This window comes from Drosophila bipectinata, chromosome 3R (assembly GCF_030179905.1).
Source record: "Drosophila bipectinata strain 14024-0381.07 chromosome 3R, DbipHiC1v2, whole genome shotgun sequence".
Classification (NCBI taxonomy): Eukaryota; Metazoa; Arthropoda; class Insecta; order Diptera; family Drosophilidae; genus Drosophila; species Drosophila bipectinata.
Genome location: NC_091739.1, coordinates 3,360,855 through 3,385,355, shown reverse-complemented (window position 1 = coordinate 3,385,355; position 24,501 = coordinate 3,360,855). Strand labels below are relative to the sequence as shown.

At 46.1% G+C, this 24,501-nt stretch overlaps 6 protein-coding genes across 8 annotated transcripts; 4 read left to right on the top strand and 2 right to left on the bottom strand.

Annotated features, from left to right (window-relative positions):
* Window position 1: 1 nt before the first annotated feature.
* Window positions 2-3,666, top strand: gammaCOP (coat protein (coatomer) gamma). Of its 2 annotated transcripts, XM_017245449.3 has the most exons (6): window positions 2-158; window positions 480-1,135; window positions 1,197-2,667; window positions 2,722-2,907; window positions 2,974-3,126; window positions 3,198-3,666. In XM_017245449.3, exons 1-6 carry the CDS (start codon window positions 119-121, stop codon window positions 3,326-3,328), a joined length of 2,637 nt encoding a protein of 878 aa, XP_017100938.2. In that variant the 5' UTR covers window positions 2-118; the 3' UTR covers window positions 3,329-3,666. The 2 variants fall into 2 exon arrangements, with proteins under 2 accessions (XP_017100938.2, XP_017100937.2); XM_017245448.3 differs by lacking the exon at window positions 2-158 and having other exon boundaries at window positions 210-1,135.
* Window positions 3,667-4,316: 650 nt separating this feature from the next.
* On the bottom strand, window positions 4,317-8,760 carry pygo (pygopus family PHD finger). Of its 2 annotated transcripts, XR_001773467.3 has the most exons (6): window positions 7,967-8,760; window positions 7,788-7,905; window positions 7,623-7,727; window positions 4,963-7,570; window positions 4,472-4,899; window positions 4,317-4,417 (listed from the first exon to the last, which is right to left on the bottom strand). XR_001773467.3 is itself a non-coding variant. In XM_017245450.3 (5 exons), exons 4-5 carry the CDS (start codon window positions 7,293-7,295, stop codon window positions 4,779-4,781), a joined length of 2,454 nt encoding a protein of 817 aa, XP_017100939.2. In that variant the 5' UTR covers window positions 7,296-7,570; window positions 7,623-7,727; window positions 7,788-7,905; window positions 7,967-8,760; the 3' UTR covers window positions 4,317-4,778. The 2 variants fall into 2 exon arrangements, 1 of the variants encoding a protein (XP_017100939.2); XM_017245450.3 differs by having other exon boundaries at window positions 4,317-4,899.
* A 125-nt stretch (window positions 8,761-8,885) lies between these two features.
* On the top strand, window positions 8,886-16,370 carry rod (rough deal). Its single transcript, XM_017245669.3, has 15 exons — window positions 8,886-9,168; window positions 9,226-9,563; window positions 9,727-10,074; window positions 10,139-10,338; window positions 10,393-10,601; window positions 10,660-10,914; window positions 10,980-11,437; window positions 11,489-12,765; window positions 12,828-13,219; window positions 13,277-13,785; window positions 13,843-14,212; window positions 14,281-14,545; window positions 14,604-15,423; window positions 15,481-16,114; window positions 16,173-16,370. The coding sequence occupies exons 1-15, from the start codon at window positions 9,073-9,075 to the stop codon at window positions 16,281-16,283; spliced, it is 6,282 nt and encodes a 2,093-aa protein (XP_017101158.2). The 5' UTR covers window positions 8,886-9,072; the 3' UTR covers window positions 16,284-16,370.
* Window positions 16,371-16,523: 153 nt separating this feature from the next.
* LOC108128003 (acyl-coenzyme A thioesterase 9, mitochondrial) lies at window positions 16,524-19,457 on the top strand. Its single transcript, XM_017245352.3, has 4 exons — window positions 16,524-16,950; window positions 17,012-17,079; window positions 17,136-17,378; window positions 17,438-19,457. The coding sequence occupies exons 1-4, from the start codon at window positions 16,835-16,837 to the stop codon at window positions 18,361-18,363; spliced, it is 1,353 nt and encodes a 450-aa protein (XP_017100841.2). The 5' UTR covers window positions 16,524-16,834; the 3' UTR covers window positions 18,364-19,457.
* A 388-nt stretch (window positions 19,458-19,845) lies between these two features.
* On the top strand, window positions 19,846-21,578 carry LOC108128101 (acyl-coenzyme A thioesterase 9, mitochondrial). Its single transcript, XM_017245487.3, has 2 exons — window positions 19,846-20,153; window positions 20,220-21,578. The coding sequence occupies exons 1-2, from the start codon at window positions 19,994-19,996 to the stop codon at window positions 21,440-21,442; spliced, it is 1,383 nt and encodes a 460-aa protein (XP_017100976.2). The 5' UTR covers window positions 19,846-19,993; the 3' UTR covers window positions 21,443-21,578.
* Window positions 21,579-22,026: 448 nt separating this feature from the next.
* Window positions 22,027-23,368, bottom strand: RpL6 (ribosomal protein L6). The gene is made up of 2 exons (XM_017245489.3): window positions 23,207-23,368; window positions 22,027-22,826 (listed from the first exon to the last, which is right to left on the bottom strand). Exons 1-2 carry the CDS (start codon window positions 23,315-23,317, stop codon window positions 22,149-22,151), a joined length of 789 nt encoding a protein of 262 aa, XP_017100978.1. The 5' UTR covers window positions 23,318-23,368; the 3' UTR covers window positions 22,027-22,148.
* Window positions 23,369-24,501: the final 1,133 nt, after the last annotated feature.

Here is a 24,501-nt window from a genome sequence, read left to right as displayed (position 1 = left end):
TTAAGCTTTGAACTCTGTGGCAACTCTCCGAGAACAGGGTAAACTAAGTGACGTGTAAGCGCAGCCGAAAAGGCATTTAATTTGTTTTATCAACGCTTTTAACGAAACTTTGCCGATAATGGGTTCGTTCCGCCGCGAAAAAGACGAGGAGGAGGACGGTAAGTAGCTATTCAGCACCTGCAGCCCACTGGGCTTAGAGCTTGAAGCCGGATTGCAGGGAAAACTCCAGTTGCTGGAAGGTGCTCCGCTGGCAACGACAGTTTCCTTCTCGCACACTGCCACAGACACTCACACACTAACCCCCCCACACATACACACTCACACACACAATCACACCCACTAACCCCAACACACAGAGAAAAGAAAACGAAAAAACCACAAACACCGAGTTGCCTTAAAATTTCCGAATGTTCTCACGGAGAAAATGAATTATTTTTCGCTCAAAAAACAACAACGATCATCCCACTCCAAATCGACAGGGCCGAGCAATGCGTACCAGAATCTGGAGAAGACGTCGGTGCTGCAGGAGACGCGGACGTTCAACGAAACACCGGTGAATGCCCGCAAGTGCATCCACATCCTCACCAAGATCCTTTATCTAATCAACCAGGGCGAGCAGCTGGTGGCCCGTGAGGCCACAGATTGTTTCTTCGCCATGACTAAGCTGTTCCAGTCCAAGGATGTGGTGCTGCGTCGCATGGTCTACCTCGGGATCAAGGAGCTGAGCTCGATTGCCGAGGATGTGATCATCGTCACCAGCTCGCTAACAAAAGACATGACTGGCAAGGAGGATCTTTACAGGGCGGCGGCCATTCGTGCCCTCTGCAGCATTACAGACAACACCATGCTGCAGGCTGTGGAGCGCTACATGAAGCAGTGCATCGTGGACAAGAACGCTGCCGTTTCCTGTGCAGCCCTGGTCAGCTCCTTACGTTTGGCCAGTACCTCCGGCGACGTGGTCAAGCGATGGGCCAACGAAGCCCAGGAAGCCCTGAACAGTGACAACATCATGGTGCAGTACCACGCCCTGGGACTGCTCTACCACATCCGCAAGTCCGACCGGCTGGCTGTTTCGAAGTTGGTCAACAAGCTAACTCGTGGCTCCCCGAAGAGCCCCTATGCTGTGTGCATGCTGGTGAGTCATTATTTCAGTTAGTTTACATTTGAAGTGTGTAATAGCACTCCCTTTCTTGTAGATTCGCATTGCTTGTAAGCTAATCGAAGAGGAAGACATTCCCGCCGAGGAACTGTCCGACTCGCCGCTCTTCACGTTCATAGAGTCGTGCCTGCGCCACAAGAGCGAGATGGTGATCTACGAGGCGGCTCATGCCATTGTCAATTTGAAGAACACAAATCCGCGGATGTTGTCGCCGGCATTTTCGATTTTGCAGCTTTTCTGCAGCTCACCGAAGGCCACCCTCCGTTTTGCCGCAGTACGAACGCTTAACAAGGTAGCCATGACGCATCCGGCCGCGGTGACCACTTGCAATCTCGATCTGGAGGGCTTGATCACAGACTCCAATCGGTCAGTGGCCACGCTGGCAATTACAACCTTGCTGAAAACCGGCGCCGAATCTTCGGTGGAGCGTCTGATGAAACAAATATCCACCTTCGTGGCGGAAATCTCTGATGAATTCAAGGTGGTTGTTGTCCAAGCCATTTGTGCGCTATGCACCAAGTATCCGCGCAAGCACTCCGTGCTCATGAACTTCCTTAGCGGCATGCTGCGTGAGGAAGGTGGATTGGAGTACAAGACATCCATTGTGGACACAATCATCACTATTATCGAGGAGAATGCGGATGCCAAGGAGTCCGGCTTGTCGCATTTGTGCGAGTTCATTGAGGACTGTGAGCACGTTTCTCTGGCGGTGCGAATTCTCCATCTGCTTGGAAAGGAGGGTCCGTTTGCAGCTACGCCTTCGAAGTATATTAGGTTTATATACAATCGTGTTATTCTGGAGAGCCCGATTGTGCGAGCAGCAGCTGTCACGGCCTTGGCCCAGTTTGGAGCCTCTTGTCCGGCTCTTCTGAGTAATATTTTGGTCTTGCTCGGTCGATGCCAAATGGATCCCGACGACGAAGTCAGAGATCGAGCCACCTATTACCTGAGCATCTTGAACTCGGAGAAGCCAGAGCTTTACAAAAACTACATCATTGAGAGGGAAAACTGCTCGTTGGCTCTGCTCGAAAAATCGCTATCTGAGCATCTGAATGGCGATTTGGAGACACGTTTCGATATTTCAATAGTCCCCAAGGCTGCGATCGTCAAGGTAGAGGTACCCAGCGATGTGATGTTGGTTACGAGCAGTGCTCCACGGCCGCCTAAGATCACGCGAGAGGAGGAGAGCGCAGCTCGATTGGCCCAGTTACCGGGTATCCAGGTTTTGGGACCCATCCATCGTAGCACCGCTCCCATCCAGCTCACTGAAAGTGAAACCGAATACACTGTGCAGTGCATCAAGCACATCTTTGGGCAGCACGTGGTCTTACAGTTTGATTGTCTCAACACGCTGTCTGACCAGTTCCTGGAGAACGTGCGGGTGGAGCTCACGTTGCCCGAAGGATTCACAGCCCGGGCGGTCATTCCGTGTCCCAAACTACCATATAATGAGTTACAGACGACGTTTGTCATAGTGGAGTTCCCACCCGACCCAGCCAGTTCCATAGGTATATGTCCGCTCATCCTTATCCTAAAATCTTACTAAAGTTTATCTCTTCTAGCCACGTTTGGAGCCACTTTGCGGTTTGTGGTCAAAGACTGCGATCCAAACACTGGCGAACCGGATTCCGACGAGGGCTATGACGATGAGTACATGCTGGAGGACTTGGAGATCACAGTTGCCGATCAGATACAAAAGACGAAGAAAAATAACTTCCAGGTGGCCTGGGATGCGGCTGACAGCGAAGGTAAATGTGCAAGAAGTTCCTAGTTCCTTGAATTACCAATTAAAAATACTAATTTATGTTTTTTAGAATGGCTACAAGCCGAGGACACTTTTGTTCTGTCAGCGGTTACCACATTACAGGATGCTGTCAATACAATAGTGAAAATACTGGGATTAGGCGCAGCAAACCTATCTGAGAAGGTACCTGAGGGCACGCACCTGCACACGCTGCTTTGTTCGGGTAAATAATCAATCGAACATTATTACAATAAACAAAAATTAATAATAACATTTAAAATGTAAACCTCACAGGTACCTTCAGAGGCGGAGCCGAGGTGCTTGTCCGAGCCAAGTTAGCACTGTCCGAGGGTGTGACGCTGAATCTAACCGTGCGCAGCACAGATCAGGATGTGGCGGAGCTCATAACGGCGGCCATTGGATAAGACAGCGAGCCATGCAGGAACCTGGTAGGGTTCTTGCGTGCTGCCAACATAATCTGAACATCCACTGAAACGAAACAGAGAAAACTACACTTAATCAAAATATGATTTTAACCTTAAGTGATTGTCTCTATAATAATTTTAGCCCTCTGCCCAAGATCCGGCATGTGCAACATTGATGGTTTGTTACTGCCCATTTCCAAAAAGTTTTATGTGGCTCCTGCGATGCATCCTTTGATATATACTGTATATGTTTGTGCCCCGATTAGCCTGTGCATTTAGCCTAAGTATGAAAACAAAAAATCTAAATAAATATATATGCAATGCAACCCAAAATAAAAGTATTTTTAACTCAGACTTATTCCAAGCCCAAAAAGCCAACGCATCAATTATTTTATAATATATTTTTATTTAATTATAAATAACTTAAAGTTTCAGTAACCTAAAGTACTTTTGTTTTCCTATTTATACAATTTTTTGAATCGTTTATTTCGCTGCGTTTTCAACATTCGTCTTAAATTACATTATCTCTCCCTCGCATGAATTTATAATTTCTTGTGCTTTTGTTCGCTATTGATTTCTCCGTTCAAATCCTTGGATTTTAGCTATATTGAATATTTTTATAAAATTTCTCGTGACAATCCACCAAACATCAATGCGCGCCATTCGTAGTTATTATTTATTTAAAATGTTCAACTCACGCAAGTACAAAAAATAAAGTAGGGTGGTAATAACAAATAACACACTCACGCAGTTCGCAGTTCGCAGCAGTTTCACAATGATAATTTCATTTTGTTACAATTTCTATACTCGTCCCCAAATGTGTTGAATATGTCATTAGATATATTGTATTTATGTAATTGCGAGTGGATGTCTGTGTGGCTCTGTTTTGTGGTCGCTTCCCTTTATTATCTTTGCATGCACCCAGCCTTCCTGCCAAGCGCCGCGCCGAGTATTCGAATAGAGATGTACAAAATCTTCAGCACTCACATAATTTCATCGAATTTTGCTTTATAATACAAACTAGATTGATTCTTAGCTTTGATTCCGCTTGTCCTGTTTGATAACTTCACATACTGGCATACATACATTCTAAAATTATTTTACAATTAACATATTTCGTTTACACTTTTCGTTAAGGTTTACTTTGCTTGTCCATCTTGTTCATTTCGGGGGGAGGCTGTGGGGCGCGAGTGGGCCCGGTAGCCGAAAGCCCGGAGCTGAAAGTCACAACACTGCTCCGGCACTTTAGTGGGTCGCTGACTGGTACAGGGATGATGGTAGCAGCTTAGGAAGGGGATCGGGGCCTTGACTATTGAGCAGCTTGAGTCTTACAACTAAGATACAGTTAATGCTTGGATATTTTATACAGTGAGTGAGTGCTAGCTGGTGCTGGTGGTTGATTGATTGGTTCCTCAGGGACTACCGGTTCCTTGCATTCCCGCCGCCAGCTTCAACACTTGAACTTGACCCAGGGAACATTCTTGGAAGACACGCATTTGTCGCAGCACCATTCGGCAAACACCTCCTTGTTGAGCATTTGGAAGGCCGCCTCTGTCAAGCCGACGCAGGTTCTGAGGAACACAAATAAAATTAGTTTCAGCATTTTTAGGGGAAATGCACCAACCACAACTCACCTGTGAAAGAAGAAGTTACAACCGGATTCACAGAAAACTGCCTCGTCGTTGTCGTTCACTTCCTTGTGGCACATGCCACAGGGATAAATAGGTGGCGCGTTCGGATTCTGCGGGTTAAAGACCATCGGCTGACCCGGCGGATACATCTTTCCGCCTCCCATTGTCATCGGCTTGGGCCCCACGCCCATTGGCCCGCCCATAGGTCCACCCGGACCCATTGGACCCATGTTTCCCATCGGGCCGCCAGGTCCCATGGGTCCTACGCCGCCACCACCAAACATATTTGGCCCTGGTCCAGGCCCGCCCATGGGATTGTGATGGTGATGCGGATGTCCGACGTGGTGGGGTGGCATATGCGGGTGCGGAGGTCCGTTCATGCCTCCGGGGCCGGGTCCTGGACCGGGAACTCCTCCCATATGACCGTGACCCATATGCGGACCTGCATTTCCGTGCGGTCCACCCATCATATGGGGATTCGGTCCGCCACCCATGTGAGGCGGCATGCCTCCCGGACCACCATGCATTCCGGGGCCAGGTCCACCTGGGCCTCCCATCATGTGAGGGGGAGGCGGTCCACCAGGGTGATGATGGGGATGCGGATGTGGGTGATTCATCATTTGTGGATGCGGGGGATGCGGAGGCAGCATCTGGTTCATACCCATGCCAGGCCCTGGACCAGGACCGGGGCCTTGACCAGGTGGTCCGCCCATATGCTGTTGCTGCTGATGCATAGGAACTGCGTTCGGATTCATCATGGGTCCGTTATTATTATTACTACCATTTGGGCCATTGGGACCATTCGGACCCATGGGACCCGCCGGCGATTGTAGTGGGCTGGGTCCGGCATTGGGCATTCCTGGACTTGGGCCGGCACTATTCAGCGAATGGTGTGGTGACATGGCAGGCGGCGCTGGCGAGGATGTAGGCACTGACGTGGACATCGACGTGGCCGTCGATGTGGGCGTGAGCGAAGGCGTTGGTCCAGTGGCGGGCGAGGGAACCGAAGATGCAGAGGAGGATGCCACGCCGGCAGAGGGCCCGTTAGGCTGCAGTCGTCCAGCTACCGGCGAGAGGTGAGGAATTTGATTGTTGATGTTGCCATTGTTATTGCTTCCGTTATTGCCCCCGGGGTTATTACCGCCAAGCATATTGTTCCCAGGAGTATTATGCGCGGGGGAAATGCCACCAGGACCCACGACGCCGCCTGGCCCAGGCCCAGGTCCTGGACCTGGTCCACCAGGCATGTGACTCCCGTGACCCGTGGGACCGTTGCCCAACGGACTATGCAATGGTGGCGGACCCATCTGTCCATTGTTCATCGGTGGCTGCGGAGGTTGTTGCTGTTGTTGAGCTCCGGGATTGGGTCCGGGTCCAGGTCCAGGCCCTGGCCCTGGGCCGGAGGGAGGACCTAGCGGGCTTCCTATTGGGTTACCCATTGGAGAACCCATGGGCAGCGAGTTCATAGGCGAGTTCTGGCCAGGCACACCTCCCATCGGAGAACCCTGCATTGCTCGTGGATTAGGGCCGTTGGGTCCACCGCCCATGGGCGACAGGCCACCCATGCCCATGTGGTGAGGTGATATGCTGGGCCCACCCATTCCACCCATTGGGCTCATTCCTCCCATACCGGCCATTCCGCCCATCGGACTACCCATTGGTACTGGGCCTCCAGGACCTCCAGGTCCCGGTCTTCCGTGATTCATATGGGGTGGCAGTCCCACACCCGGTCCGGGACCCATCTGATGCGGATGCATCGGACTCATTCCTCGCATTGGCGGAGGTCCTCCCATGTGCGGATGCGGACCGTGGGGATGACCCATGGGACCGCCTGGATGATGGGGATGCATGTGCGGGTGCATGTGCGGCGGCGGCGGTGGTCCTCCACCCATGCCCATCCGATCTTCCCAGTGCGGATGCCCGCCGCCGCCTCCAAAATGGCCTCCAGGTCCTCCGCCGGGTCCACCTCCCATCTGGTTCATAGCCGCCATCGCCGCGGCCGCCGAGCTGGACATGGCGGAAACCTGGGGGCTGTCGTCAAACGGGTTTGAGGCAATGATGGTATCTCCGAAGCCACCCATCGGCGGAGGGGGCAGCAGATCCTGCGGCGTCGGCGGCGCTTGTTGCTGTTGCATTGAGTTAGCAGCAGCTGCTGCTGCCGCCGCCGCAGCCGCGGCTGCTGCCGCATTGTTGGCATTAGAAGTTTTCCGCCGCTTTTTCGGATTACTCGGCGCCGAGATGATATCCGACGGCGGCGGCGGTTTAAAGTCAGGTGGACACAACCCACCCGCTGGACCCGGCAAACGATATGGCGCCATACCGAGATTATGGGTCATATTCGAGGTATTTTTCTTCCGAATGGTGGCAGCTTTTTCTTTTACTACGGGGCGCAAGAAATTCGTTTATGAGCGGCGTCGCCAATCCCACGTTGGAGATCTCGACGCTGGTAAAGAGGGTGGGTGAGGTCTCTTTAAAGAGAGAATAGGCTCAGGGTTTGGTGGAACCTCTGCGGATTTCTATCTGGTTAGATAATTTCGGTGGTTTTTCGATGTGTTCCGGTTATCCACTTGGCGCGGCTTGCGTCGGCCAAAGCGTTGTAAGTCTAGGAGAGCTACAAGAGGAAATGAGTCTCTGAAGGATTTCTAACAATACCATTAACTCACCCAATCATCTCCTGACCAATATATGTTCTAAACCAGAAGACTAACGGGTCTTCTGTAAAACACTGTCGTTACGGCGTGACCCGGCACCGTCAAGACCTTGAGAAACTGGTAAAAACAATTATAAGATTAAACATCTATGTTATTAGATTAATCCAAGCCGTTTACCTTTTTATTTCCTTTCCATGGTTCTATCCAAAGTCTCTGTTTTGAAGGAGCTTCTCATCCGTGAATTTGCTGTAAACAATCTTCGCCCAGAAGTAATTTTGGGCCTACGACCAAGTTCCTGGTGTGAAAACATGGTTTATATAAAACTTGACCTTCTTAATTGCCAACATTATACAAACCCGCTGGTATTTCGTTCAATATTGATCCAAAAAGTTAGTTTTTAGCGAAGCCTCGTTTGCGAAATCTAGTAAACACTTTCCGCACTATGGATGGCAACCCCACTACTTTTCGGGCTGGCAACTCTACGCTGGCCACTCAGCGCTGAGCGTCGTGTTGTCTCGTTTTAAAAGCGCCAAGCACCTGCCGCCGCTTGTTTGCAGCAAATAAATATTGCCCTCACTTTTTTGTTTATAACTTCTGGACTCACTACCACCTATTTCTGCCAAATATTGCATTAAATTCTTGGCTTCTAAAACTTTCTGGCACACTCGCACTCTTCTTCTTTCCAGCGATTTTATGTCCTTTTCGCACCACCGCGGTAGCAAATCGCTGCGTTTTCCCTTAATTGCAATGCACTTCTCGGTTGTTGCATTTATTTATTTATGTATTTGGCAGTCATTCCGTTGGGTTTACCAGCGTTTTTTACAGCAGAATTCAGTTTCCCGCTTTAAGTTGGCTGCAAGTCGGTTTTCTTTTTGTTGATGGCCGCTGCTGCTGCTGGTGCTGGTGCAGCATCAACTTTTAATGAGCGGTTCGAGAATAGAGCGACCATGCGCGATTTTCCGCTAAGCACACAAACGAATCCCGGCGGGCGGTGCACTAATCCGTTATTTAGCAGCCGCACAATAACCTTTGTTTATTTTGCCAAATTTTTGCGTGTGCGGAGAAGCGAAATATAAATAATTTTCATGGCAAGACCGCCAGTGTAACCGTGTACAAGGAAGAAGCAAAATGCCGGAATTCCAGCAGGCCGCAGTGTGGCCAGAGGATCGGCGGTATCGAAATTAAATTTTTTTTATAAATTTTGCAATCTAAAGAACAGGAAAACGTAAATTAAAATGCTGACCTTTCAAATTTAAAACAGTGAAATCAGCTAAAGGTTTTTAAAAAATTGTAAAAGATATTTCCGTTACATTCAATTATTATTTTCTGCGGATCGATAGGCGATAACCTGAAGGGCATCGCTCGGCTCCCATCTTTAAAAGCAATGACGCTTGTTTTTTTGGCGGCGGCTGTTTGAAACCTTGCGAATTTTTGCCAAACAAAAGAATACAAGTTTGTTACTATGTGGAGCAACTTTGAAGCCTCCGCGGTAGAGGATGAGACCATCTCCAACGTGTTTTCTTCGCGGTCACTTTTCCAAATCAGCAGCGACGAGGAGGCAAGTATATTATTTACAGTTATTGAAAAACAGTTATTGATCATGGATGCCTATTAGGTGGATAAATATCCCGAGGTCAAGGCCTCTGTGCAATGCGGAAAAATGGCGATAGCCATCGACAAAAGTCTCTTGTTGCTCGAGGACGAGCTGGTTGCCAAGTGCAGCTTCCTCAGCTTTGGGGCCACAATCGAGGCGATTGCCATGTCTTCCAGCGGAAATCTTATTGTCTGCGGACTCAGTGACGGCGAAGTACATGGTGTGTACATCAAGGGCCTGCTGCTGTTCAGCGTCTGTGTCAATCTGGACGATGTGACCCTTTTAGGCGGTACATTCCGAAGCATTCATCAACTGGACCATCGATTCTACTTCTCCTGCAGGAATGGCAGCATCTATAGGTATATAGGTTTGAATTAACCTATTATTATCCTTTTATTGGACAATTACTAAGAAAGATGTATATTCCAAGATGTATAACCATGTACATCAGTCTCTTCGTTTCTAAACTTCATTGGTAATAGAACATAATTGTATGTTTAATTCTAATTAACATTATTTTAGGCTAAGTGACATTGATGAAGCCACTCTAGAATCAGTGTGCAATATTACGGTTAATGAAAACGAAACCATTGCCTGCGAAAAGGCAATCCTAGATGATGTCACTATTAAGAGAATCTCGAAGGGTAAATCCCTGGCCAATGTGGACTGTGTTGTGCTGCTCTTCCAAATGTCGGCAGTCCACATCAGTGCTCAAAACAATCCGGAGGATCATGGAGTAAATCATGCGCTTGTGATCTATGGCGACCAAAATACATTGAACTTCAAGACCTCATCCAACGATGTTACCCGTGTAATCCTGCCGGCCCACTTGGGCAGCCTCAAACAGATCTTCAACCTGGAGCACTACATGTAGGTTCATCTTATAAGTTTATTTTACTTGTGGATACCGAGTCTCATGTATCTTTTGCCACAGAATCGCTCTTACCAGCTCTGGTCACCTATTGGAAATCTGTCCGTTCACACGCACATTCCACGTGCCTCAATCCCTCGAAAGCCAGGCCCTTCTCATCGAGGATATTCTGGTAATGGAGTGTAATGAAGAGAACATAGAATTGCTACTTCTTACAAAGCCAACGGACGAGAGCCGCTTTATTAAAATTGTGGAGTATCCATGTAAGATATAATGGGGTTTTTATCTATCTAGCTTCTAATATAACTTTATCTTAGCATTGAAATGCAAAAACGAAGTGGATGTGCCCAACCATGCTTGGCTAGTTCATCAACCCAAGTGTGCGGTCAATTTGTACTATTTGGCTGCCCAAGAGCTGAATCAAAACAAAATACCATCTATGGTTCATATGATGTTGGTGTCTGAAACCGACCCAACTGATCGTTTTAAGAAGCTAATAGCTAAAGGTCGCCTGGAGGAAGCAGAGGTAAAAGGAGACCCAGTAATACATAAAATAAAAACTTATTCTTTTGAATACCTTATAGGAATTCGGCGTGCAATTCGAGCTGTGCCTGCAGCCCATTTACGAGGCCAAGGCGAAACGCATTCTGGTAGAGATGTGCAATTCACATCAGCAAATGGAACCGTCCGATGCGGACAAAAAGTTCCAAAACTTACTGCAGTTGATGACGAAGATCGAGAATAAATCCTTTTTCAAAAATCACCGCATGATAAACTTGAGTTCTCGTCAAATTTTGGAGCGTTATCTTCGCGAAATTCAAAAGCGTTTGAGTTTTGAGGTATATATTTGTGAAGTAGTTTCTTGGTTTTATTAAAAATATTGAAATTAACTTTTTTCATTCAGGACGACGAGCAAGATATGCTGCAAATAGACGAGCAGCTGCACCGTCTCAAAACCCTCGCCATAATCGATCCCTACGAGTGCAATACGGACTGGCAGAAGTTCATTTACGACAATAATCTGATTCGTATGGTTAAGTCCCTGTTCAACACAGACATGCCAACGGCCTGCCTGATCTGGAAGCGGCACTCAAGTAGCATACTTCCTCTGGTGAGCGAAAATGATCTTCGCATGCTACTGGGGTATATTCCGGGAAACACGAAGCCGTTCAACATGGTGCAGTGGCTCCGGCAGTTTACCCCGCTGGTCAGCAACACTCATCCCAGTATCATGCCGTTTATTACGGACTGGAGCATTGAGATGACACGAAAACTTCAGTACAGCCCCCACTGGCCGGACATTGGTTTAGAGTTCTCCACCAAGATCCTGGAGATTTTCGAGGAAATCCGATTCACTTACTCGTGAGTGCTGAATTAGAAACCTAAAAGCCAATAATAATTTTTCGTTCAAAGGGATGTGCGTCGCCAACAGGAGCGCAACGTGGGAAAGCTTCGCGAGTTGGTAAACGCTCTCCAAGATCTGTCTGTGCTGAAAACAAACTATAACATGGGTTTCACGCTGGACAACTACATGCAAGACACTCTCGACGCCACTGCGCTGAGCATCCTGCAGCACGTCCAACTAGACAAGTTGAGGCACCTTGTTGAGAACTTTATGTACCCTATCTTTCAAGAAAAGGGCCGCCAGCCGCTGGAAGTTATCAAGCAGTACATTGGCCAATTGGTGGCTAGCCGCCAGTCTTCAAGCAATTGGCTGGAGCGAGCGATGGCCTGTATTGACCTTCTCCACAACGAAGACAGTCGCCTGGAGTGCGCATTGTCCGTTCTGCAAAACGCACCAGTTCCATGGCCAGACACATTAGCTCCTCTGATCCGCCTACGAAACTCCACCCACCCGGTGGCGATGAAGATCAATGCCGAGTATGAGATTCAAGTGATCAAGATCATGAAGGTGAAGTACGGCTGGCCAGCAGATAGTTCTGCGGATATTAACCTGGAGAAGTTCATGATGCGAATCGTCAAGTTGGACCTCCCGGACATGTTGGAGGATATCCGCACGCTGACCAAAGCGGCGCCCCACATCGCGATCAGTGCTAACTTTAACTGCTGCTATCAGATGGCAAGACGGGGACAAATCGAATCCGCCTACGAGTTTTTCAAATCCCTCACTGGTGGGACTAAGAATTCCAAGGAGTGTGCGGATGTGGTTGAACTCTTTGCGAATATCCTTGAAAGCAGCTCATCCGTTTCGTTCGTTAATGACTCTAAGAAGCAAGAGTACCAAAATGTCCTCGAGCTTTTTAAGCTGTTTCTACCCCACGCCGAATCTGTCTATGAACGGCGGTACCTGATGATCAAGCATTGTTTCCAGTTGCGACATAACTTCGACATTAGGCTGAGGTGCAGCAGTGAGTTGGTGTCTCTGAAGAGGCGACACGAGCTTCTGGATGAAGCCATCGAACGTATCATTGAGCGCGCACAAGCAACTTTGAACGTATCTTCGTTTATTGCCAGTCAGAATCGGGAGCTTTGCACGGCCCTCAATCTTTCTCCTGTGTTTGGCTTGCACCGTATTTGTGAACGGATTGGATGCCTGCCCCTTAGTTGCGCCCTGGCCTACCATGTTGTACAGTTCATCGACTGTACGCCATCCAATGTCAGTGACTTCATCAATCTGGCTCTTGAGCTGCTGGTTCAGCAAATCGGCTGTGCCAGGGGCAGTACTCACGGTTCGTTTCTGATCTGATATTTGAAACGATCCACAATGTTTTAAATATTTTATTTCGTCTAGAAAATCCCTCATCCATGCAATTGATATCCGAGAGCGACCCTTTGAGCTTTCCACTTGCCTACGATTTGCTAACCTCCGCTCTGCTCCACGAGCCGAGTCGTCGCCGCGATCTTGTGGAGCTCATCATGTACATTCGCGTTGCAGTGATCCACTACTCAGTAGATGCCGTCAAGCAACACTACGACGGAAGGGAGCAGGCCGTAAACGAACACATCTGTCGCGCCCTTGACGGGACTACTGTGGCTCTCGGAGACACAACGATAAACTTCTCCAGTGCCCTGAACGACAGCATTGATGTTAAGCCCGTGCAGCCGACCACTTCCAAGAAGCGCTATTCGGTTTCCATGTTCGACGAGGTTGAAGTGCAGCCAGTCCATCAAGTACACCTGAAGGTAATATACTAGTTATTAAATACAAAAATTAAATTACTAATTGAATGTATTTAACAGAAAAACATAGGCGGCCAGTTGCCCATTGTAAAGTTCCTGGCCCGAACCCTGTTGCTCATGGTAATCGAGGCTGAGCCGAGCAACTCGTTGCTGATGCAGATGCGCCGAGCTTTGGCGGAGAATGTTATCTCGGATGTCGAAAACGCTCGGGCTGACTTTTTTGTGTCCTTGGAGTACCTCACCAAAGCCAAGGAGCACGATGTGTGGTACGTGATGTCGCAGTACTTGCTGGAGTACCAGAAGTACAACTGCCGAAAGAAACGAATCATCAACGAGGGCTTTATTACGTTGCAACTGCGTCGCATATTCCGGAACGCAATGAGCAACAAGGATGCCAATTTTATAGAGCTCTTCACCATGCTGGTCTCCGACCGAGAGGCACTAGCGCTGCTGGAGAAGCTTTCCACAGAAGTGAAGACGGACCTTCAGAAGATAAACTTCCTGACTTTGTCGGCCATGTACAGTGAACACACCGAGGACATGGAAAATGTTCAACTGCTGCGTTCCAAGTGAGTTGGTGGTTTTATAAAGTAACTTGAAAAAGCCATATCGAAATATTTTTTTAGGCGCCTTAAACTGTACTATTATTTGGAGTTCTGCCAGCAAGATCCTAGAATTAGGGGAAAGTTCAATGCAGACATGGACAACATAGAGGACCTGCTTAAGCAGTTCCACAACAAGAAACTCGATGTACAGCTCTTGGAGCGCATGAGCAAGGACTTTGGCCTCGACTACCAACGCATTCTTGTTACCCAGGTTCTAAGTATCCTCAGTTCGCAGGAGCTGCGCTTCGATGTCAAGCGAGATACCTTTGGCGATGAGGAGCTAGTGGTCCTGAGCAGCGCTCAGGAAATGCGGGAGATGTGCCAGCCCTACATAAACGAGATTAAAAACGTGGAGCTTCTTACATCCAAGTTAAAGCTTTTTATAGAAGAGGTTAGTTGACAGCCATCGAATTATTTAATTCAGTCAAATATTGAAGTTTTCCCCACTTCCCTGTTCAGATAAACATCTATTTTTATGAGCTGTATATGTGTGTGGTTAATCTCCTGATGTACTTTGATGCGGCTCCAAAGGAAATGGAGATCTGGACAAACATATTGCACTTCCTGCGTCACAAAATGATCAACAGACGTCGCAGTCGTCCAGGCCAAATGGAGACGGACATGTGGCTTAAATCGCAGAAGGAAAATGGAGTACTACCCAAGATCGCGCGTTATCGTTTGCCCTTTAAGGCTATTATTGAGCAGCCGCTAAAGGACATTCTAGGTAAGTGACTTTAACAAGTTCTTATAGACAGAAATCGAATGTGATTTCAATCTTTCAGATAGCGAGCTGAATGTAGACAATTGCCAAAGCTGGTTCCCATTAATCCAGATGTACACGGCCTTGAAGGGCTCCAAGGACAGTTCGCAGAACTGCGACTACTTCTGCATGTCGGCGGTTAAGAACTCCATAGAGTACAAGTCGAAGAGCGAGTCTGAGTCGTGGAGCTTACACCCCACCAACAACGCCTTCCTCAAATCGATCCTGCGCTTGGTCGAGAAAGTACGAAATCCCAACAAGGCCTTCCTGATTCTGTACTTCGTTGCAAACTATGCTCGTGACGGTGCCGACCAGGTGGAGGCTCACTACGAGTGCTGGAAATTCGTCAAAGAGAAGGGCGAGTTGATCACTGACGCCAAATGCCAGGAGCAGGTGGCGAAAGTGAAGCGGAGGTACCCCATTCAGAAAACTCAGCACCTGCTGAACATCTACGGTCTCACGGATGAGAAGCTGATGTGCCTGATTGAGAACCCCATTGAGCTAATTTACAGCTTGTACCATCACGAGCTCATTTTGACGTCCAGCAAAGTGGACATTAATGCTCTGGTCAAGGAAATCGCCAAGCTGCACGACCTGTGTTTGGACACCATCCAGTACAGGCTGCTGCAAAAATGGCTTTCGGTGACAATGGAGACGGCAGATGGTACCATGCTGGAAGAAACCCTAATGGAGGAACAGCATTGGACTGAGCAAGCCAACGGTGGTGACACAATAAGTAGCCAGGATGCCAGCGAAAATGTCAGCAGGGCTTTCTACATCCTCGACAGTTGGCCGAAGGCCGAGGCGGTCAAGTTCCTTGTGGGCGTAATCTTCAAAGGAGGGTAAGAAGACTGACAGCTTTCCGGATGTTTAAAATATTTTATGTAATCTATTTACAGCTCTGTGAACACCTCCACCCAGCTGCAGATGTACGAGTGCTATTCAAAACTCAACGACGGCAGCAATTCCTTCACTAACACCATCAGCCAGCGGCAATTTATTGGCATTAAATGCGTGCACGACCTCAAGGCCCTCGGGTACAAGTCGAACCTCGAAAAGTTCTCCGACGACCATTGTGACAAGATAGAGATCCTTAAAATGATCTGGCAGCGCAATGCCCAGAATCCCTTATCCTTGGAGGTGATGGCCAACATTTGTCTGGGCTTCGACATTCATTTACCCAAAATCTGGAATGGCATTCTCAAGCGGATGGTCATGTTTCACATGGTGGACGAACTGAACGCCTTGTTGGATGTTCTCAGTTGTCGGCCTCCTTTGCTGCATTTGGATGGATTGGCCCAAGCCTGGGACTATGTGCTTTGTCACCCTTTGACGAATGCTGTTCAGACGCGCTCTTTTGCACAGGAGGAGCAGCTCCACAAGACTCTGCTCCGTCTGCAAGGGTGTCCTGTGGTGCATGCTCTCAATCTGGTGCAGTTCGCCGAACATTGTGTCCTTATCCAGCGGCCACACATGGCAGCGGCGTTGCTTAGTTTTTGCCAGAAAGCCGAACAGAGACAGGAAATTCGAAACGTAAGAAGAGTTATACCACTTATTTATAATTTCTATTAAAAAAATACATCTTTTTTAGAAAATATTATCCCGTCCTGTCGAGAACCTACGCCAGCAGATCCTAAACCTGGAAGACGCTGGCATACTTCCAGTAGTTCTGAACTTTGCGCTCAAGGAACTAAAACTTTAAAGAAGAAAATTTAATATTTTGTAAATATCCAAGAAATCATTTTTCTTAAAATACCTAAATGCATTGTTGAAAATATATTTATGAAACAAGTTTCAAAATTAAATTTATTTGTATATATTACAAAATATTTATTTTGGGAGTTTTTTATTTTAGTGTAGGCTTTGCCTCCGAAGTTGAATACAAAAATGAGATTAATATTTAGTGATTAACACCACCTATCTGTTATCTCGAGTTAGTACCCTACTAATAATACAACCAAAAAACATGATGACGTCATTGGTACACAATGCTATTTAGGAACAGTGGGATATAATCATTACCGTAGAACTCTTAGAAAAATATATTAAATTTTAAGGTTTTAATAAAGTTTTGTTGCGTAAAAAAAACTTTAGAAGCCAATATTACAAAAATATATATTAGTAGCAGTAACTGAGTGGTAAGGCCCACTGTACCAATCAGCTGTTTCCACGACCAGCTGACTTTACTTCAGCTATACAGAAGTTGCGGACGCAAAACTATAAAATAATTTAAAATTTATTAAAAAAAATATAATGTTGCGGTCACTTGTGGTAGCAGAAAAGTGTTGGAGCTTCAGGAGCTTCATGCAAGGCAGGAACCTCATGAAGGTGGCCAGTCAACAGGCACCCATTGCCTGGATGGCCTCTAGGTGAGTGGCTTTGGCATTCATCATTTACACATACTATGAATGGGGCGTTTTTTCCGATTAGGCGTCACTATTCTCCTGCTATTCATATTCACCGATCGGTGCCTAATGAATCTGGAACAATGGCCGAAGGTGAGTAGTTAGAGTAGTCCTATCCATAATGAATTAATAAACTATGAGATTCACAGTCAAACAGGGAATGATGAAGCGCTTGGGACTAGAACCTGGCTATAACCCTCAACCCAAATCCAGGGAACATCTTTTAAAATACCAACCCAAGCTGGAGGATCTGCCGCCACGAGCAATGGAGGATTCGTTCACCTCGGCAATCATACCCTTAAGTACGGATCGAACGCTGCAGGACAAGTATGTCAGCTATCAGGGCAATGTGCGCATGGGAAGGCTCCTTGAGGACATGGATCTCTTTGCTGGTAAGCCTTTATATTTGGTCGCCCACATCCTAATCTTATTCTATGAAAATGATCCTCAGCTTGGTGCTGCCACAAGCACTTGAAGTTGCCCAATTTACCGGAGGGTGTGCATCTGCCCTACACCTTTGTAACAATTCTAGTGGACCGTATTGACTTTACGGATCTTCTTGCCGATGGCACCCAGGACATCCGCTTATCTGGCCATGTCTCGTGGGTTGGCACGAGCTCCATCGAGGTGGTGGTCTGGCTGGAGCAGATTGTTGGCGGAAAATATGAAAAACTGACACGAGCTTTGTTTTTGATGGCCGCCAGGAATGCCACCAATACAGGCGCGGCCCCAGTGAATCCCATAAATCCAGCCAATGAGGAGGAGAAAGAGATCCTGGCGGGTGGAGCAGACAGGAAGAAACGGCGCCAAACTCTGGTTGCTCAATCGATTTTCAAAGTCGAGCCCAACGATCCGGAACAAACTCTTATGTACGAACTGTACCAGAGGACTACTCCGACCAACACATTGCAGCTCAACAAGCGCATCCTGCCACCCAACTGCCAGTGGATGGCGAACTCCTATCAGATGAGCACGATTCCTTCGTTTCCAGAGCATAGGAATCACCACAATCGGGTCTTTGGTGGCTTCCTAATGCGCAGCGCCCTGGAGATAAGCTGGGCAGCTGCATTCCTCTACTGCAAATCGCGTCCCAAACTGGAGCATATCTCGGATATCAGTTTCGAGAAGCCGGTCAGTGTGGACAGTTTCATCAAGATGACAGCCTACGTGGTGTATACCAAGAAGAACTTCGTCCAAATAATGACCGTGGCTGATGTCCTTGACCCTCATTCGGGAAGCCAGGTGACGACCAACACCTTCTACTACACCTTCTCCTGTAAGGACAATGTCACCGAGGTTCTGCCACGTTCCTACCATGAAACCATGTGGTACATCCAGGGACGCCGCAAGTTCGAGGCCTGCAGACCTTCAAAATAAAGAGATATGCCTTAAGGGGAGGGTAAGGTCAAATCATGCGAAAAAAGCCATGTTTTTGTGATTTTTTTCCTGACGACACAGTTAAAATTTATTTATTCAACCAACGGTATATTAAAGTATGACATTAGAAGAATGTTTAATAAAATTTTTACAAAAAAATATTAAAAAATATGGCAATGGTAGCAGTTGTCCGGACGTGTCGCCAAAAAAAGTTGAATTGCGGTGCCCCTCATAACTCGGTGCTGGATCATTTGTAATCAAAAAATGAAAATTCATTCGTTAGATAATAGTTCGCCCCAGGTAACGCTGTAAAGGTTTTTTGAAAATTGCAATTTTTTAATTTTTTCGAAGACTTTGAAGTGAAAAACTCAATTTTTTGGGAAAAAATCGGTTAATTTGTCATTGCAAAATCAAAACTATGAACAAAAAAAAATAAAACTCGACAGCGTTACCTCGTAAAATATGTACAGAAATAGTGTTTAAAATTTCAAAAGGATCGGTGCAGTAGTTTTGATGTTATGAGGGGCACCGACTTTGAAAACGTGAGTTGTGGGAATAACGCTTTAAAGTTTTAAACAAAACAAAATTCAGTGTAAAACGTTTGCAAGCAACTTCGTCAATAACTAATAACTTCGTCAATTTTGCTTTAATTGACTTGAAATTTTGACACAATATTCTTCATGCATTCAATTTAAAAAATAAAAAAAAAATTTAATACTTTACCCTCCCCTTAAATGATGCGAGGCTATGAGATTATGATATTACCAGTTTTCTGGGTGTTAGAGTCGCGTTTGGAAATTTCAACTCTAACAAAAGTAACACTAAAATGGTTTAGATCGCGTTTAAGATACTTATTTATTAAAATAAAGCCGAGGATTCTAACTGTTATTCAAAGCTTTGAAGAGAGATTAATAAAACTACCAACTCTGTATTTACATTTTTTACTCAAACGAGACTTCAATTCTATTACTCACTTTTAAATTTTTAGTCTTATTAGTCCTTACTTATTTTTTTTTTATGAATCAAATTTTATTGTGAAGTTTCTTGAGGAATTTATGTACTTGTTGTTTGCCAATAAAGTTATTTAAAAGAAAGTTGTTATCTTCTAGTAATCTGTTTTTAATAAATAGTAATATTCTTAAAAATAAAACTGTCATTATATATAACATTCTTTTATTGAGTTATCCTTCAGAGAGATCAAAAATAAGCGGTCTATTTTGGAAAATCAATAAAATCATTTTTGTAAAAATATAAATGCACTCATAACGGATTATTATTCATAAATTTTGTCATTAGTTTTTATTGCTTTTCTTAAAAGTTTTCCACCCTTAAGCACTACGCATCTTTCCGACCGCCTCACTCAGAAGAGATTAGATTGCGAACAGATAGAGAAGAGAGCTTGTGATTTCTAACCGCTTACACAGGTGATTTACATGGACTGGCTCTCTCCCTGTTCCGATTCGATGGCCAGTGCCATTCTCGCGAGTGCAGTCCAAGTGCCAACACTTGATGCAGGTCCGACCCATCTCTGCCGTATTACGTATTACACACTTTTTGTACGAAATTCGTACTTTTCTCTCCACATAAAGTAACAGGCTTAGCTCCACCTAGCAAAAATTAGCCCGGAAAGATGCAGCGTCTGATGGCACGTGGACTGGGGGCAATGGTAGCCAGGGGCAGGGGGTGCACCGTGATGAGCTGGTCCGCGTGCCAGCAGTCGGGCACCTGGCGGGGCTTCAATTCGGGACCTGTACTCACCTCCGATCATTACTCTGGAACTATGGATGATGGTAAGTCTGGTGGTGATCATCTTTGAATCCTCTGATGCTCAAGTCGTGAATTCCGATTCCCTTAAGTTACTCGTACCATTCGGGAGCAATCGGGGGTGGACATTGGCTATCACATCATACCTAAGCCTCGGGATCACCTTCTGGCATATCAGCCGAAAAGAGAGGACTTGGAGCCCAGATCCATGTTGGACTCGCACTCGACAGCCATTATACCACTCAGCGAGGGTGAGCAGATTAGGGAGCGGTACGTCAACCACCTTGGAAGGGTGAGATTGGGTCGCATACTGGAGGAGCTTGACATGTTTGCTGTTTGGATGTGCCACCGACACGTAAAGTTGCCCAACCATCCTAAGGATGTCCCCCTGCCTTATACGTTTGTCACATTACTTGTGGACAAGGTGGAGTTCTCGAATGTGGAACGGCTGAAAGTCAACCAAGACATTCAGTTGAGTGGAAATATCACGTGGGCGGGTACCAGCTCCATGGAGATCACAATCTATGTGCGACAGAAGGACTATGACGAGAACATTAACATGACCAAGGCCATTTTTCTGATGGTTGCTCGGAACGCTACAAATACCGGTGCGGCGCCCATAAATCCTCTCAAGCCCGAAGGGGATATCGAGAAGAAAATCTGGGAGGAGGCGGATAAGAGGCAAAAATCACGCCGTAATCAGGCGAAGGAGTCCGTGTTCAATTCACCGCCACGGGAGCACGAACAGGCTATAATGTACGAGATACTGAGGAGGACCACCCCACCCAATGGCATGGATCTGAACAAGAGGGAGCTGCCTGCGCGATGTCGCTGGATGGAGGACTCCATGCAGTCGACAATGATTGCGCCGTTCCCAGAAAACAGGAATGCCCAGAATACCATTTTTGGTGGCTACCTCATGCGACAGGCGGTCGAGATTTCTTTCATCCAGGCTTCCCTATATCAGGGGGGACGACCGCTGCTCGAGTGCATCTCGGATATCAGTTTCATGCAGCCTGTCGAAGTGAACACCTTTCTCCAGATGACGGCGCATGTCGTGTACACGGCCCAGAACTACCTCCAGCTGATGACGGTGGCGCAAATTTGGGATGTGAGCGGAACAGTCCGGACGACGAATGTGTTCTACCTAACATATAAGGCGGACAGAATACTGGACGAGGTCCTGCCACGAACCTACCGGGAGATGCTCTGGTACGTCCACGGGCGGAGAAAACTGCTGAACGCTCTCGATCTTCAGCCAGAGTACCCTGATCCCAAGGAAAAAACCAAAGTGACTTCAGCGAAAGGCACTTGAATACTTTGGTTATTAGTGAAATGGAACCTAGTATATGTTAGTGAATATGCTGTTTTCAGGCTTTAAAAGTGTCCCAACATCTTGTCCTTAAATAAAACCTATCTAAATTTTAGCTAAAAATAATTTCTCATAAAAATATTTTTTTTTTTTTTTTAACATTTTTCCATTGATGGATAATTGACCTACAAATTGTTGAAGAAATTTCGAAAATAAATCGGATGGTCTTTGATTGGAGTCCTCTGTCCTGTGATCAATTTTTTTTAATTATTGTTGAGGCTAAAAAATCGAGGTAATGAGGTAATATTGAATTGAATATTGAAATCGACAAAAATAGAGTATAGAATAGGAATGGAAATTCAATAAAAATCATTCATTCTTTCTGAATAATGGATAAACTTTGATCCAATATATATTTTTTAAGGTTTTTCCAAACCGCTACAACCTGAAAACTGCTTGAGAGGAAAAAGGCAGTGTGCCTTCGATACAAATTTCTGCTAGCTATTTCCAATTAAAACTTATCAGACCGTCAAGAGCCAATCAAGAGTTACAATGATAACGATTCAATACAAATCCGCAACACATCCTTTAAAGTTTTCCATTTTGTAAGGTTTATTTTACAAATCTTGTTTGTCTAACCAGCAATCGCGCTTGTACAGTGTTTTTGTTTTTAGAAAAATCCTTAAACTGAAGTGGAACCCAAAACCGCTCAGAAGCGCATGCGGTGGGGGTATTGGGAGGAGTGCAGGGCGAACATGTTCTTCAAGTACTTGGCGAAGAACTTGCCCTCGGGGTGGGCCTTGATGGCCTTCAGCAGGGCGGAGTCGACCTCCTTCTGGTCCTTCTTGCGCTGCTCGTTGGGCACGAAACGCTCCTTCTTGGCCGCGAAGATATCGGCCTCGCCGGTCTTCTTGTCCTTCTTGGCCTTAAGGCGGCGGAAGTAGGCGTCGTTCAGATGCTCGGGGACCTTGAAGGCACCCAGATCCACCTTCGACGAGGTGCCGATCACGTAGCGCTGGGACACGCGGCGCAGGGGGCACGAGTTGAGGGCGAAAGGTCCGGTGACCAGGAGCAGGCCGGAGGCGAGGACCTTAAGGAGGACCACACGCTTGCCCTGATGACGACCAGCCAGCAGGATCAGCACGGTACCGGGCTTTAGGTTCTTGCGGGTGTTGCGCTTGTGCTCGCTGAAGTTGGCCTTGGAGGGGCGCTTCTTGACGAAGGTCTTGGTCGGGTACTGGGCCTTCGACTTGTTCAGGTAAACAGTACGCTCCTTGCCGTTCTTGGGGCCTCCGATCTTCTTCACCTTCTTGATGGGCACCTTAACCTTCTGGACCACGGGGCTCTTCTTATCCTTCAAGCGGTACAGAGCGCGGCGCTTGTACATCTGAAATAATTAATGGTAGTTTTAGGAGTTTGCAAATATAAAGATTTATATTTATTCTAAAAGGCCGATGACCACCACTGCAGGCGTGTTTGGCCCACAAGTACCACAATGGCTCACTTGACAAATCTCTTTTGAAATAAATTCACATTGTCATACAAGCACTGTAATTTATAGGAACCATACTTGACAAAATCAAGGTAAAATATGTTTAATAGGAATTCCTTTTCATGATTTGAAGCAAAAGTAAGGGCATCAAACAGCAACAACTTTTCTTTTAGTGCATTAGGGGAGCTCAAGCAAAGCACGCTTTTTGTCGCCTTCGACCGAAGGCGTCACACCGCAAGTTGGCACATTTCCCACGGACTTTCACAGATTTTTACCTGGGCCTTGGAGTAACGCAGAATTCCGCCCTTCAGGTAGGAGTTGAGAGGGTGCTTCTTGCCCTTTTTGGCCGATTTGGCCACTTTCTTAGCTTTCTCGACGGGTGCCATTGTGGAGAACACGTGTACACAGCACAAAAATTATTTAGAAAAGGGAGGTTATGTGCGGTAGTGGTGGCAAAAAGACCGATTTCTTAATCGATATATCGATAGTGTATTTTTAAACATTTGCATGCCACAAGTGTGCCCGTATCTACAAGCAAAATGGTCACACTGGAAACGCAGAAATGAGTAAAATTACACCCCAATTAGATAAATAGCCGTTTAATATTAATCACTTATTTTAAATAATTGAAAGTGGATACAATTTAAGAAGGTTGCAATATTTTTGATTTGATTTAACCGATAAGATAAAATAATATATTTAAATCCACCTTTATTGATATTTTTTAATATAAGCCCACATCAAAAAAATCAATCCATTTACCATTTAATAATACTTTTTTCCATTTATTTGTTGTAATGTGTGTACAATGATTTAAATCACGATTTTCAGTTGCTTTCAGACAACTTGTTTCATTTCTTTACACAATGATCCATTTGCTTAAGAATGATTTTGGACGCCTAATGTAGTATCACTAACCATACAGCATATAGACAACCCATTTCATACAACGAAAATGGACGCGAAAATTTCTTGCTACAGGCCCCAGCAGGCCCCAGAGCGGATTTCTTACGCTCTCTTACGCTCATCGTTCGTTCATCTTACGCTCATTCTCGCATTAAATGTTTTCTGTTTCTCAGTCTCTAAACGGAGCGCGATGAAGAAGGTTGGCCTGCGCTTCGGTTGATCTTTGTATGTATGCGTGTCACACATTCACATACATGGGTGTATGTGTGCGTGCGATTTCGTTTCGAAGCCAGCGCACAAAATTTTGATTTTTCTTACTTTTAAGGCTTGCTACCCTAACAAAATTCGGGTATTCGTTATTTGATGAAATGACGAAAGAAATTATATTATTTTGTATATTATATTTTTTTATTATTTCAGCATACATTTTTAATTTATTTAGGAATAAGATTAAGTGTTAGTAGTAAAATGTTTTCTGTATATATATTTTTACGAATCATTAAAAATCAATATACTGAGAAAGTGTCAGAGTATATTTCGGTCGGAGTCACTTAAAGCGCCGTTTGCTTTTAAGTTTTTGTTGTTCTGCAAGAGGCTTGTGCATGCCTACTCTAACGATGGAATGATTTTTAGGGGAGGGTGAAGACGGGTGAAGAATTAAATT